The 16,407-nt window shown below is 38.3% G+C and overlaps 1 protein-coding gene across 22 annotated transcripts in view; it reads left to right on the top strand.

Moving 5' to 3' along the window:
• Positions 1–16,407, top strand: part of MAP2 (microtubule associated protein 2) — a 294,399-nt gene that overhangs the window by 226,876 nt on the left and 51,116 nt on the right. For all 22 annotated transcript variants that reach the window (XM_066233532.1, XM_066233547.1, XM_066233546.1 and 19 more), the window contains one exon: positions 14,367–14,480. In XM_066233532.1, coding sequence (XP_066089629.1) covers positions 14,367–14,480 — 114 coding nt within the window. The remainder of the gene's footprint in view (positions 1–14,366; positions 14,481–16,407) is intronic.

The following is a 16,407-nucleotide window of genomic DNA, read 5'->3' as shown; positions in this document are numbered from 1 at the left end:
AATTGAAACCATGCATCCGCGATTTGGCCTGTGCTAAGGTGTAAAGCTTGAACACTAGTAAGAAACACTAGGCGGAGTGTAGGTACCCGCTATCTGTTTGAGTTAATTAATGTAAAGACTAAGAGGCATTTCTTCAGCTAAGCACCCAATCCTGTTCCCCAAGAAAGCTTTGTTCCCTCAACATTTCTGGGACTTCTGGCTGGTCTCCTCGCAGCCGCCGAGGCGGTGAGATCTGGACAGGTTCTTCCCGGTGCCCGTGGGCACTTCCAGGCCTCACTGATGGGGCTGCGCCTTCCAAAGCCGCGGTCTGCACGTCAACCTCCACATAACTCAGGCAGCCGCGTGAGGCGCATACTCAGACAGACAGGTTTATTGTTGCTGAAATTAAAAGTCTAAGCTTGAAAACACATGATGGAAGAAAAGTTTGTTATCACTCCGAGCTTCCCTCTGTTTCCCTCTTCAATCCTAAGAAGTGAGAACGAACATTTTCTTACTTCTATTTCCCTCTGCCAACATTGCCAGATTTGAGATTTACTAGTCAGAGCCCTCATCTTATTTAAAATACGGCATATTGTATATATTAATTAATGTACACGGAGGAGATAGCACGGAGCCCTTTCTCCTCCAAATCAACTGAAGCCAGCCGCACCACCCCCCAAGGCAAATAAACAAGCTGGCCTAACAATACAAGAGGTTGCAGATTTTCTTCTCCTTGTTGCCATGCCAACCACTCATAGCTCCCCTTCCATTTCCCTGAGCTCCGCAGAGAGACGAGTGTGCAGAGCAGAGGTATTTAGCATTCAAGGGTGGATCTGCAGAAAAAACACCCGGCCTCACTGCGAAGCGGCTGGACCTGGCGGCACCGATGGAGGAGGACAGAAAATGGGGACCTTTTCAGTGTTTTCCTGCAAAAGGTTAAGCGTCTGGGGCTAGAAAGAGTGAGAAAGACAAGAACTGATAGAAAAGGCAATTCCACGAGGTTTGTATTTGTCATGTTTGCTTTGTCCTATGTGGTCTCTATACCATTTGAATGAAGCAGATCTTAGCTTCAATCATAATACATGGCTTGTCTTGTTGGTACTGAGAAGGATCTGAGCCTGAGGGCTAGCTTATGTGGGTATTAAAATAAAGAACTGCATTTTTTACATTTGTTAAGGTGCGAGCTTGTATTTAGCAAGAATTGCTACCTAGAGCTTATAATGTCTTAGAAATTAGAGGAGAAGACAGGCACCAGAACAAGTTGTTTGTTTAAATGTGCAGTTATAGGGTAGTTCTTCCTATAAAAACCTACCTCATATCTATCTTTGCTTGCTCTGCAGCCACAGTCTTAAGGAAGGATGCAGTTGTCTTAAGCCAGTAATTCTAAATCAGAATATAAGGGAAGTTGGTTTCTCTTGATCTCTTTTAATTAAACTTGTGACTCAACAAATTAAAACGTGATTTTACTCCTTGGAATTTGAACTGCCTACAAATACCAAGTTGTGAAGAGGCTGTATCTAACACAATAGAATATGATATTTAAAAACTAAGATTAATTTGCATACACATTTACTCCCTTGTATGTTCTTCCAGAAAATTCCTCCCATGCACTTGCGGAAATGTCTCCTTTTTTTTCACTGTCTTGTTTTGTGCTAAATGTCAGAACTACATACATCACAGGCGTTAAAGAAAAAAGTGTGTTATCATTCTCTTCCGTTCACTGACACTTTGAAAAATTATTACATTAAATTTGAATCTTAATCAGTCCAACAGACTTGAGCCAAGAACAATTCAGACTTGTAAAGTTATTCTTTCTGGCTTGTTTTTAAATGTAAATGCAATTTAATTATCCTTGTATTATTTTTTTATTTGATCCTCCTTCCTGATCTTGTATTTTCTAAGACCTTAACAAATTTTCTCCTCTAATTTGCTGTCATGTTTTGTTATCATAATTTTCTTTTAATGTATTCCAATTTTGGAGATTTTTAAAATCTCCATTTAGAGAGGAATTCTAAAAAACATTTCATAAAATCTTTATTTGTATTGAGCAGGTGAAACTAATCATGAAAACAAATCTTTTTGGATTCATGTTGGATTGTCTTAAACCTTCGTTTTGATGAAGATTATGCACAGTTTTTATCTGTTACATTTCTAAGATTCTCTTCGCACAAAAGAAAAAAGAAAAAAAAGAGGGAAAACCTTAATAGTAACTTGGAACATATAAATTGCTTTAATATCTTGAGTATATAGTCATCATCAACTATGTGTTGTTTTTTTTAAAACTATGACATATATCATATAGAGAGAGATTATATTGCTTGTATGTCCCCAAGAGAAACAGTACACCAAATATCACCTTGAGGGGTGGCTGTGGGTTTGATTTTACTGCTGTTGAGAGGTCAGTAGATTGGGAGTACCTAACTCCTCCCTCTCTCCACCGCAAGCTACTGAGATGATCCGACTCTTTCTGCTTCAGTATATCAGGCGTTTTCCTCGTTCCCTCACACTTCACTGCTCCTCAGCCTATTACATAAAGCACGTGCTTTGACTGTCAGGGGAATCTGGATATTCATATCAGGAACAGATGAACAGAACAACTGGTGCTGCACTGTGGATGTGGTGGTTTAAGCATGATCTGACTTGGCATCATGAGTCCTGAGGGGAAAAGAACACTGAACCAACTGCTCGCCGCCGGCTTGCTGTGTGGCTCGTCTCACAGAGTGACTCACCGTTAGGCCACACTCAGAGGAAGTACAGTTCAGAACCCACCAAGCTAATGAGCAAACAAAGGGGAAAACATATCTCCTAGGCTCCTGTTGTATCTTTTAACAAATATGCAAAAAAGTCAATGGTTATTAGGGTGCATAAATGAGAGTTAAATGTCTGCTTTTATGATTGATTTCAGCATTACTCAAAACTGAAGAGATTAGGCCAAATGGATAATAAGGGAGAAATCAAGATTCAGAAAACAATCATCTTTAATAGAGACAATTCAGATTCAGCAGTAAAAAATTAGGCTCAATATTTCTGGCCCAGATTTTCTGTTTGGAAACACAGGCCAAAGCCCAGCTGGGAGGGGAGCAACTCTGATTCTTGTATAAGAGACGCCAGCATGGTCAGTCCTCTGATTGAACTAACAGTCTTCTCTTCTGCCAAACAAGTTACATTTGCCCAAACCATCTCTTGTGGTTTCATTCATGTGTAGCATTGTCAAAGAAATGTTAGGAAAGCATTGGAAAGGGTACATAGTACAGGAGACGTTGTCAGGATCTATGATCAAAGGTACAGCGCTGATGTTGATTTTATCCTCTCGAATGAATCGCTTCCTTTTCCAAACATCCTCATGTACCATGTTTATAATCTTGCTAATGGCATTAATCATATTGAACGTTTTACTGAGGTTATGTGTTACTTATTTTAATCCCCGTCAGGAAGTTATGTTAAGATGTAGTAGTTGTGCTTTGTTGATCTTCATGTTCCTTTTGGTATGGAATGCAATGCTTATTTTCTACCGTAGGTGACAATAAATGGTTCTTGAATTGATATAAAGAAGACAGACAGTTAGTATCCATGTATCCATGTGCTGTTTTGAGAATGGAAGTTACATAAACAGAATGGGGTTACAAAAATGACATCCCTGTGCGAGCAATACACTTGTGGGAAAGGCTGTGTTCCAAAGGAATACTAGAAATAAAGAGGCGAACAGAGAAACTATGAGAGGAAGCTAAATTCAAAGTAGAAACTACAGAACTGAGGACTAAACCAGAAAGGAATTAAGTAGAAAGCATGAAATATTGTAGTGAAAAGAATGTCATGAAAGGATATGGTGGGAGACATGACATGGTCTGAAATGGGGTTGAAAGTTTGGAGTGAAGAAAATATATCTTTTGACTTAAGATAGAAGTAAGACATCTAGTTAAAAATAATTTCTAGGTGATAAAAATTACTGAATTGGGAAAGATAAGAAAATTTAGAATAAACGGTCAAGAAACACCTATAATCTAACTGCTAAGAAACACATGAATATGGTACAATTTTCCTGTTCATTCCTGCCAAATTGAGCCCAGCGCAATCATTGGCCTCGATAGAAAACCCCACTGAAATATCCTGCAGACAGAACTCAAAGCACATGTTCTTGGTGGCCCTCTGGCTACAAGGTAGGACTTGCCTTCCTGTTTTAGGCAAGAGCTCAGAAATTTTATTTCTGACAAGTGGACAATCTAAATCTTAAAGTATTTTGATGTTCTAAGTCATTGACTTAATTATTTTTGTCCTTTAAAAGAATGTACCAGTATTGTTCAGAGAAGTTATATATCCTATTTTTTAATTTCAGCCTGAATAAAATATCACCAATGTCTCTTTTTCTCTGCTTTTTCTTTGATTCTATATAAAAATTATTTGAAAGTGATAAGTTCTTAAATAATAAATAGCAATTTCCACTGAATAACCGGGCTATTTACTCATTAACTTTAGGAAAAATTGTTTGATTTCAATTAGATATACTTCTTGTTTCATTATTTTTTTAAACAATAGAAGCATATAATCTATAATTTTATTTTCTTTGGGACATATACAATGAAAGATGCTCTTATTTAAATTTTCTAATTCTAGTCATTAAATATTTCAGAGGAAAAAAAAAAGGATTTCGTTTTCTCCAAGGAGGAAAATAACAATAACAACAATAACAAAAATAACTACTATTACTTCCAGAAGCAATTTTAAAAATGAACCAATTCATTGGGTAATTTTTCTACTTGCTGTACTTTGTGTACTGCTGTCTTTCTCTCAAAGCCCAAATACATTTTTCTTTCTTTAAAAATTGGCTATTGGACAGTTATTTCATCAGTTTGAAAAATAGAGATTTATGACTAAAACTTGGGAAAGATTGGAATACACTTGCTCTCCTCAGAGTTTTACTGAAACATAAATGCTGACCTAGGTAAGACTACCTTTTTTTTAAAAAAAAAGAATTTACTAAGTTGGCCTACCTCACAAAACATGTAAGATACTTCCTCAAGGCCAGCTCTCATCCAGTTTACATGTCTTGATTGTGTGAAGAAAGGAAACAAAGAGTTGAGTTTGAAGCAATTTCAAATGCCGCATTCAAAAGTCACATTTTAGAAGAGGAGGTTTAGTCAGTCAGGGTAACAAGGAATCCTGTCCTCATGAAAATATCTGCCTACCAGCCTAAGAAAAATGCGGTACTTGAAATGCTTTGTGAACCGCGTTGAACTTGCACAAATGGTCTGAATGTGATGTTGAAAACACCATATATGAAATGTCAAAATTGTGATTTTGCTTAAAAAAAGGTATACGTACTGATTACAAATTTATTTCATATATCGCATAGTAGATTAAATTTTCATTGCTGTATTTTACTAAGAAAATGGAACAAAAATTTTCGAAATCTGATTTACCGTATCCTCTTTCACAGGATTGTGTTTTTCATGCCAGATGAAGCTCTGTGTTGGTAGACATACTATAGCTTATGGTGATAGTGACATCTGCCTATCTGAGACCTCCTTTAAGAAAAATTATGAAGCAAATGGAACTTGCCTTGACCAACTTTCCATTTGCTTCCTGAATCTCATGTCTTCATTTTCTTCAGGTTGTCAGCAATAGTCTAAAACAAACTCGGATGCCTAAGCTCCCACCCTCCATCCCATTGCAAAGTCCAGTTACCTTGTCACATGTCACCCTACTTACCTAGACAGCATCTCATTCTTACATGTTTCTCAACTCTGCTGCTCCATCAAAATCGGCCCACCTATCCCTTTCTGCAGGGCTCCTACAGTAGGGCCATGGGAGCTATTGCAACGATGAGTCACAGTTTTATGTGTTCTAGATACCATTTGTATTCTGCTGTAGCCTCAATGCCTTTGAATAAAAGTCAGTACTTTGACAGTTTTAAGTATGGTATAGATGGCACCCGCAATCTGCAAGAGTTTCTACGGGTGTGCTTGGTGGTAATGAGACCTAGTATACAGAAAAGAAATGTAGATTGAAATGTGTATGAGCCACTGAGTCAGTCCTGTCCTCACAGCCCCTTGATAGTGTAATGTGTTTAAGAGTTAATGCAGAAGACAATCTAATGTCTCACAAGTTTACAAGGAGTAGTCCGATTGTAATGATTTGACAAGATGCAAAAATGAACATTTCCAAGCTCTAAAAGTATTATAAATTACCCTTGTGCCTTAAGAATTGTATTCAATTTATAGAATTACCGCAATTTGAAATTTTCAGTGGGGATATACCCCAAGAAACTTCCCTTTATCAAATTAAGATCAATAAAATATTACCACAAAGGCCCTGGCTGGTTGGCTCAGTGGTGGAGCATCGGCCTGGCGTGCAGGAGTCCCGGGTTTGATTCCCAGCCAGGGCACACAGGAGAAGCGCCCATCTGCTTCTCCACCCCTCCCCCTCTCCTTCTTCTCTGTCTCTCTCTTCCCCTCCCGCAGCCGAGGCTCCATTGGAGCAGAGATGGCCCGGGCGCTGGGGATGGCTCCTTGGCCTCTGCCCCAGGCGCTAGAGTGGCTCTGGTCGCAACAGAGAGATGCCCCGGTGGGGCAGAGCGTCGCCCCCTGGTAGGCATGTTGAGTGGATCCCCGTCCGGCGCATGCGGGAGTCTGTCTGACTGTCTCTCCCCGTTTCCAGCTTCAGAAAAATACAAGAAAAAAAAATTACCACATGACTTAATAACTGTTTGATTTGTAGGCTACAAACAGTATAAATAGGCACACATTACTACATGGTGAAAAAACCACCATCAGTAAAACCTTTAACTAGAATATGATAAAATAAAGCTAGACTATATTCACCTACTATATTTGTTCTGCTTAAATGGTGTTTTTTTCCTGTTTCCAGCTGGAACCTTGAAGTTAGAAGCCAAATTTTCTAGTAGGTACTATTTATGCTCTGTACTTTGCTTTTTAAATTACATTTGACTCCATTATATAGTATCCTTAACTTGTGGTACCCTTGCGCTGATAGTCATCTTAATTTATTACACCTTTCTCGCTTGACTAAATTTAAATGCTAAGCAGCTATTGTTCAAACTCTAAAAACTTCATTTGAGTAAGTAAATTTGCCAGTCTAAATAAATTGTGAATTTGAGCACATAGATTGAGGTAGGGGGAAAAAGTGAGGGAAAATTCTGGAATCATACACTTATACTCCTTACCAGTCTCAGCCCATCCAGGTTGCATTAGCATTTCAGAAGAGGACAAATGTAACTATGGACTCTTCAACCAAAATCTGTGGCCATTACTAGTACAACTTCAAATAAATAAATAAATAAATAAATAAATAAATAAATAAAACAGAAACAAGACATGTCCTTCACTGAGATTGCCCCATTTTGAACACAATTTAAGTGTAGGACACCAAGTCTTAGTTATCTGTTTACCCCCCCCTCGTAATGCCTAAGCATAGTATCACTCTCTATAGTACCCATCAGAACTGAACCCCGTGCAATCATGATTTCTTATCTTAAAAAAAAACATTTATCCCCCTAAATTAACTTGATCTCAAATGTGTCTTTCCCCATTAACCCCATTAACTAGAATTTTCTTTGTTTTAATCAGGATATCTTTAGGAAAAAAAAAATCTTTCTATGAAAAGGCTGATAGGCGAAGTTCAACAGCTGCAGTGTTGGCCTGGGTGACCGTTTGAGATCTGCTGGGGTCTGAGTGGGGAGGGGTATGCCGACACTGGCCTCTTTAATTAATGCGAAGGTCCAGGGGAACAAACAAAAAACCCAACAATCTGCTCTTTTAATTTCCTTCATCATTGGTTGATTACTGGAAATAGGTTCAGAGAAACCATTTACTCCCCAAATTAAGCAAAGAACTTTTTCCCCCTGTTTTTATGAACTTATCTAGGGTACTTGTTTAGCAGGCTGCTTGGAACTGCACAGTGCTTTCCTTGTTGACTAGTTTCCACCAGCAGCAGCAATTAGCATCGGTTTCCTAGGCAACCATTCTGTACCCTACTGAGAAAAACCTTTTCTTGACAGGAGCATTCTGTCTAAAATTGTTTTGTTTTCCTTCTTTCACAAGTGTACGGTAGGCTTGTCATTTCTTTTCACACAGCACTGTTATTCTCAACAGCAGAAACATCTACTGGCTTTTATATTCTATATGGTTGAATTTATTGTCAATGTCTCTTACTTCCCTTTTAAAAACCTGAAAGAAATCAACGAAAATAAGTTCTCAAGCTTATGCCAACTTCCTTGGGGTTTTTTTTTGTTCCCGGTATAATTGGTTACCTTTGCATGTTCAAGTAATCACAGCTGGTCCTGATAAAAATCCAAAGGGTACACTTTCCAAATCAGACCTTTGTGTACACCAACAATGTCATATAGACTCAGAAGCAAGCTGAAGGTTTCAGGGCCCCTGAGAAAGTTTCGACTCCATCCCTCTTGTTGTAAATCAACCAAGCAATATTGATAGAGTAATACAACAAAATAACTAAACTAAATATATGGTCTAAAAACCATACTGAGACTGTCTTAAATTTTTTGATGTGATGATACCGTGATCAGAAGAGCATGGCGCTGACATGGCATGAATCAGCATTGCAGAAAACCAGAATGCTGCAACAGTTATAGATGCCAGATAGTACCGAATAAAACCGTAGAGTAAAAATAACTGTATCTTTTTTGTTTAAATAAGTGGTACTAGTCTCATATATTGTCTGTAAGGCAGGCAAGGAAGTACTCATTGACAAAAATGACTGAATCATCTCAGTGAATGACAAAAATCTTTCAAGTCTTTATTGACATATTTTCAGTCAAACAGTGATCATAAACTTAGATGCTAATAAAACAAGGATTAAAACAGTATTATGTAATTTAAATAAGTATTTGATATATATTATTTCATTCTATTGTCACAGCACATTAAAATCTAAATGCCACTTTTATTCCCCTTAACAGATGGAGAATCTGTAGGTTAGAGAGATTGTCACTTGTGGCTAGTAAGAGATAAAGGTAGAATTTTATCCCTAGTTTTCTGACACTAGAACCTATTTTATACACTATTAGTACTCCTCTGATGTAAATCAAAGAGACACTCAAATGGGACAGTTGTCTTTATCCATTATTTTGCCCGTTTCCCCATCTGAAAAATGTATTATTGTGTCGATTAAATAATATTTCCAGGAAATAAAAGTATCCTAATGTAACAAGTTGTTTAATAACCTTGTATCACAGTATGATGTTTGTTCATTACTTAAGTGAAATGTGAATAGTTTAGCATGATATTTTTAGTGTATTTTCAAGTAGGTTTCTTATACCTCTTTGCCTCCTGCTTATGTTTTCATCCTCAATACAACGAAAAACTATTGTTTCTTTTTTTTTTTTTTTTTTTGTATTTTTCTGAAGTTGGAAACGGGGAGGCAGTCAGACAGACTCCTGCATGCGTCCAACCGGGATCCACCCGGCATGCCCACCAGGGGGTGATGCTCTGCCCATCTGGGGCATTGCTCTGTTGCAACCAGAGCCATTCTAGCCTGAGGCAGAGGCCATGGAGCCATCCTCAGCGCCCGGGCCAACTTTGCTCCAATGGAGCCTTGGCTGTGGGAGGGGAAGAGAGAGACAGACAGGAAAGAGAGGGGGAGGGGTGGAGAAGCAGATGGGCACTTCTCCTGTGTGCCCTTGCCGGAAATTGAACCCAGGACTCCTGCACGCCAGGCCGACGCTCTACCACGAAAAACTATTATTTCGTACCAGAAGTCACTTTATCTACTAAAGACTGCTTTTGAATACTGACCCTATCTCTGTTGCCTAGAACAAGTTTTTAAAACAGACTTTATTTTTTTACCTGCAGATGTTTATCTACATAGTGATAATCTATTATCATCTGTTCCCTGGGTTTTTATCTTTAAATCATTTATTTTAAATCAGCCTAAAAGTAACAATATTTATTAGATATTATAAGATGAAATGTTTTAAAGAAGTTGCTTTTAATGTTTTTTCTTCCAACCATTTTTTAAGGCAGATCACTTAACAGATTATTTCCAAGTTGTCATTCATTTATTTTATTTAAGTGACATGATTTTACAGCTACGTCCTGAGATGTTTTTGTGTTAATTGTTTCATAACCATAGTGACACTACTGATAAAATAATGTTAATATTCAAATACTGATTATAAGGTTCTCACTGCAATGCAAAAACTATTGTTAGTTAATTACTTTAAAATCCTGACATTAACAAGAAAGATAACAAAGTACATATCACATACACTCTTTAAGACAATTTTAAACATAAACAAAAAATGTCCACTGCCAGAAAACTTTAGACATTCAAAACAAAGATAATTGAACCTTTAATATTTTCAGTTTACAGAAAAAAAGTGTCATGTTTTTAGCATCAAAGATCAGTGTCACTTTTCAATTATATATAATAAGTACTAATTTCTCAATTTATGTGTAATCTAGATTCATCTTTCATCTTTTGAACAACTAGGTCCTAGTCATAATTTTACACACACAACGAATGGAAGAAAAAATAACAAAAAAGTAAAAAATAAGAAAAGGAAGAAAAAAGTATAAATATTAAGTAATGCAAAATTAAAATGTGGTCTCAAAAAGTAATTTTTCATGTTGCTCATTGTCCCTGAGAGTAGATAAGGGTTATCACGCTTTTTTGGAGCATCGGCAAGAAGGCAATCCTAAATTGGGACTTGCTGGCAGAAATCTAGAACAGATTACAGCCCAGGACCTATGCGGCCAGAGATGTGGGTATGGATGAAGCTAGATAATAACAAAGATAGCATTTACTTTTCTCTAGCTATATTGGGGGGGGAGGGTTGTTCCTGGCATCAACATAGAGGTTCATGGATTAAGTGTATTATCTGATGTCCATATTAATAATTTCCTAGTTAGGCTAGACTATTTAGAACAGTGGTAGTCAACCTGGTTCCTACCGCCCACTAGTGGGCGTGCCAGCTTTCATGGTGGGTGGAAGCGGAGCAACCAAAGTACAAATAAAAAGATAGATTGAACTATAGTAAGTTGTTTTATAAAGATTTATTCTGCCAAACTTAGTGAAAATCTGACATAAAGTACTTGGTAAGTAATTATTATTAGATGCTTTAACTTGCTGTAACTCTGCTTTATAAATTTTATAAAGTAAAGTTACTTCCCTACTTTATAAATCATCATTACTGTGGAACTGGTGAGTGGTTAGAAAATTTTACTACTAACAGAGATACAGAAGTGGGCAGTAGGCATAAAAACGTTGACTACCTTGGTTTAGAGCATACCACAGTTGCTCTTTCTATACTAAGGTAGAAAACCCAGAAAAACATATGACTGGGGAAAATAAAGACACCTTGGTGAAGAATTATTCAGAGGTCTTTTTATTTGAGTTCCCTGATGTACCAAGCCTGTTATATAATTATGTAGTTGAGTTCCCACAGCAATCTGTGAGATAGGTAGTAGTACCTATGGGTGAGGCATTGAAACTCCATAGGTCTGAGTAAACTTCATAAGATGAAATAGGCAGCAAGCATGGATCATATCTAAATGTGTGTAAATACCATGAATAAAACCTTTTATGTTAATTCTTTACCCTTTTAAAAAAATTGTATTAAGCATGAAATCTGGGCAAAGATCAATGAGAGGAACTCAGAATTGCAACAAGGACAAGGAGAGACTCCTTAACTTGGGAACCTATACATAGCAGGGCTGATAAGGCATGTATACCAGCACAGTTTCATGCAAGATATACTAAGTGCCAGAGGAGATGTTAAATTTTGCATAAGTGTGAGCAGTGAAATGCAGGAAAGAGCTAGAAGACACTTTTTTTTCCCCCTGAAGTGAAAAGCGGGGAGGCAGAGAAACAGACTTCTGCACACGCCAAACCGGGATCCAACTGGCATGTCCACCAGGAGGTGAAGCTTGGCCCATCTGGGGGCCTGCTCCGTTGTAATGGAGCCACTCTAGCGCCTGAGGCAGAGGCCATGGAGCCATCCTAAGTGCCCAGACCAACTTTGCTCCAGTGGAGCCTTGGCTGCAGGAGGGGAATAGAGAGGCAGAGAGAAAGGAGAGGGGGAAGGGTGGAGAAGCAGATGGGTGCTTCTCCTGTGTGCCCTGGCCAAAAATTGAACCCGGGACTTCCACATGCCAGGCCGATGCTCTACCACTGAGCCAACTGGCCAGGGCCAACACGGGGGTTTTATATGCAGCCCAGTTTTTGCATGCTTGTTCCACCTCTCCATTATACAATTTTCCATAGAACACTGAGGTGGTAGAAGTGGTAAAAATCCCTCTACTGATATCTGAATGTCTGAATTTCATTGAAAATTATTCAAGTGAGGTTACAGTATCTAACATGGTCTATAAGTATATAAGTAGATAGATAGGTAGGTAGGTGATGAGAGATTCAAAATATAATCAGGAATAGCAATTGTGTACTTTAGAGAGATGAGCAGGGCTGAGAGTATGTATCTCCTCGGTTCATACGTTTCAATTTAGATAAATTCTGTCCAGTGGATTGCTCACCCAAAAAGTCTGGTTTCTATAAGTACTACACTCTGTCATCCTATGGGGATTAAGAAAAAAGCCGAAGGCCCTGGCCAGTTACCTCAGCGGTAGAGCATCGGCCTGGCATGTGGAAGTCCAGGGTTCGATTCCCGGCCAGGGCACACAGGAGAAGCTCCTGTTTCTCCACCCCTTCCCCTCTCCTTCCTCTCTGTCTCTCTCTTCCCCTCCTACAGCCAAGGTTTCATTGGAGTAAAGTTGGCCTGGGTGCTGAGGATGGCTCCTTGTCCTCCACCTCAGATGCTAGGATGGCATGCAGGGTGGATCCTGGTCTGGTGCATACAGGAGTCTGTCTGTCTGCTTCCCCCCTGCTTCTCACTTAAGAAAAATAGGAAAAAAAAAAAAAAAAAGAGCCTAAATCTGAATGAACCAGGTAAAAACTGGCAGATCTCCCCCAATCTGCTTGTGAATGGGCACCTTCCAATAAAAAATTCAATGAAATATTTATTCTAAAATTTTGACTGAAATTATAAGAGTATACCTCACCCCAACCTCTGCCTCCACCTTGTCAAATTCAACTCGTTTCTATTCGGCTGTAAGTGGGCTTATTTCCTAGTATGGCAGACTGTTATGTAAAGGTAATGAAAAGTTAAATTCTGTTAATTTATTTCTAACCTAGAACATATTTTTAAACTCAGAATGCTGTTTTCATTTTTAGTTGATATGTGGAATATAATATCTTGAATATTTTTCTGACTAGGTGACATAAAATTAGCACTGTCATGCCCCAGTGGATGCCACTTTAGGCTAAAAACTAGTTATCTGGTCTCCCACACACTGATCACTTTAATTATGAAGCTTTGCCTCCCCCCCCCCTTTTTTTTAACAGAGACAGAGAGAGAGTCAGAGAGAGGGATAGATAGAGACAGACAGGCAGGATCAGAGAGAGAGGAGAAGCATCAATTATCAGTTTTTCTTTGCAACAGCTTTTGTTGATTGTTCATTGATTGCTTTCTCATATGTGCTTTGACCATGGGCCTTCAGCAGACCGAGTAACCCCTTGCTTGAGCCAGCCACCTTGGGTCCAAGCTGGTAAGCTTTTGCTCAAACCAGATGAGCCCGCGCTCAAGCTGGCGACCTCGGGGTCTCGAACCTGGGTCCTCCGCATCCCGTCTGATGCTCTATCCACTGCGCCACCACCTGGTCAGGCGCCCCCCCCTTTTAATAAAACTATTGTACTGACTAGGTAAGTATCTCTTACATGACCTTGAAATCTTTACAGCATCTGCTATCTAGGAAAGTAGTCGCTGTTAAGAAAATGACCATCTGACATAACATTTCCATGTATTACATTCACGGCTTATCTTCTCAGCGTTGTTTTCTGGGTTGGTCTTGTTTACACTGATCCTAAATAATGCTGTTTCATCTCAAATTTCATACTTTGAGGCATGTTCTTTAGGTTTTAAATCATGGCATTTCTGCAGTCAGCATAGAAACGTATTTTAATGACAATTTTCTAGAAAACTGTAACAAAATTACACAGCTTTTAGGTTAAATCTGAAATGAATTCTCTCTTCTCTGAATTTGTTTTACTAGGTACAAATAATTAACTCTTCTTCTGTTTATGTGAACAGCTTTTTAAAAGTAAACCGCCGTGCCGATTAATTATATTTCTTTTATTCTGTCTGCTTTTTGCTAGAATGCCGATTTCTTTTATTTTTTCTTCTTCATTTTTTTCCAAGTTACAATATATGTATTTAGGTTTTATCTGCAACTTAATAAATTCTATCTAACGGAGGAAATGAAATTCTAATTGACTGTCTTGTTCACTTTGCCTCTTTGCTACCTGTTTTGGGGCATCTACCTCATCATTTTATTTTCTCTTGTCACTGTTTGTTCCAGAGGAGGTGTCCGCAAGGATAGTGCAAGTAGTCACGGCCGAGGCGGTAGCGGTCCTGAAAGGGGAGCAGGAGAAAGAAGCTCAGCAGAAAGACCAGCCTGCAGCTCTGCCTTTAGGTAAATGAGAAAGAACTTCAGATTGGGGCTGTGTCCACTGCACCCTGAGCACAGGATCGGGTCTTTGTATTCAAAGATAGGCCGTATCTCCTACTTCATCCTCACATGGAACGTTCATCTGAAACCTCTGTTGAAATGCGCTGGGACGTATTTTCACCTTTCTTGACAAGGTCATTGTGGTGTTTGGGTAGAATTTAGCGTGATCAGCTTATATAGTTAGACTTTTTGCCCCTATATTACCCTTAGTTTTGCATTTCCAGACCACACAAGAGAGCCATTATAAAAGTAAAGCCAATGTATTTTGATGTTCATGGCCCCCACTCATAGAGAAAATGCACTAATACTTTAATTAGAAGTCATTGTTTCCTTTTGTAGGTTTTTGATGATCTATATTTAAGCCTTGTTTTCATCTCTCTGAACCAGCCTACACAAATTCTATAGCCAGAGATTTGTTAGAATCATCCTGACTTTTAATCCCGTAAAAAGTACTGGTCTTCACTTGGTTCATTTAAGGACACTGACGTGGCATTTCTCTCTCCCTTGGCCACAAGTCAAATACCTTCTAAGGCCAAACAAACAGGTAATGTAATGGTGCTTGCCAAGAAAAGCACTCTCATCCAAGGGCTTGTTGCCCTACTGTAGGTAAGTAGATGATGATAGATAGATAGATAGATAGATAGATAGATAGATAGATAGACAGATAATACATGCTGTGACATAAGAAAGGAAACTATCTTTGGTTCAAAATAAAGGTTTATTTCACAAGTACATAGATGTAAAACATAGAAAAGCATGGTTTTTAAAGCATAAAAATAGAACATACCCCTTTTTTCTCTTACAGTCTAAAGCAGTGGTTTCAACCACCAGACTCTAGTCTATAATCTTTATATAACATCAGCGTGGTGAACTCTTTCACACACCAGCATGAAATTTCTGGCAGACCAGCATTGGTCCATGGACCGGCAGTTGAAAACACTGGTCTAATGTATACTTCATATTTGATTTTCTGATCAGTAACCCCTAAATTGTTATTAAAAATTAAACAATAAAAAACTCTGATTTTCACAGAATAATAAATTCAATATATTCTCATTATTTTTAATCAAATGTCCTCTGATTATCATTATTTTTCTCTTGAAACAGGGAAAATTACGTAAAACATTGACCTTTTGTCTGTGGTCTATGTCTATTGTTTGAAATTTTAAAAAAAATAAAACCCACCTTGTCTTTTTAATTTGAAACCTTAAAGTATGCCATATAAAAGTCCACAGGGCCAAGGAAGTAAAGAGCCCCTGTCATCCCAAAGCTGCTTTTGCTAGCTGCTTTATGAAATAAAAATATACATAATATTTAGATTAGATTTTATCACTGGCCCTGACTGATAAAATTTTCTTTTGAAATCCGTTCCTTTTATATGAGTGCTCACCGAGTGTCTTGAAGAGGAAACTTAGAGTTAACTGTGAAGGAATTACATCTTTTAGAACCTTTCTTTTCAGTCCTTCATGTATAATATCAAGGTCAGATTACTCAGCTCCCCCTGGTACATGAGTTTTGTTTGAAGGTTGCCTTCAGCGATTAGAGCTACAATTTTCTTTTCTGAGAGTACATACAAATGATGGGACAAAATGTTATTTAAATAATACATTACCTGCCTGACCTGTGGTGGTACAGTGGGTAAAGTGTTGACCTGGAATGTTGAGGTCGCTGGTTCGAAACCCCAGGCTTTCCTGGTCAAGGCACATGTGGGAGTTGATGCTTCCTGTTCTTCCCTCACTGCGCGCTCTCTCTCTCTCTCTCTCTCTCCTCCCCCAAAATAAAAAATAAATAAAAATTTTAAAAAATACATTACCTAAAATAACTGTGAATGATTAAGGTAATATTTGTTTCCAGATCAAGAAGTGGAACAATAAAGAATTCTAATTAATTT

The sequence above is a fragment of the Saccopteryx bilineata genome, chromosome 5 (genome assembly GCF_036850765.1).
Source record: "Saccopteryx bilineata isolate mSacBil1 chromosome 5, mSacBil1_pri_phased_curated, whole genome shotgun sequence".
NCBI classification, from domain to species: domain Eukaryota; kingdom Metazoa; phylum Chordata; class Mammalia; order Chiroptera; family Emballonuridae; genus Saccopteryx; species Saccopteryx bilineata.
This window is presented reverse-complemented; position numbering and strand designations above follow the sequence as displayed.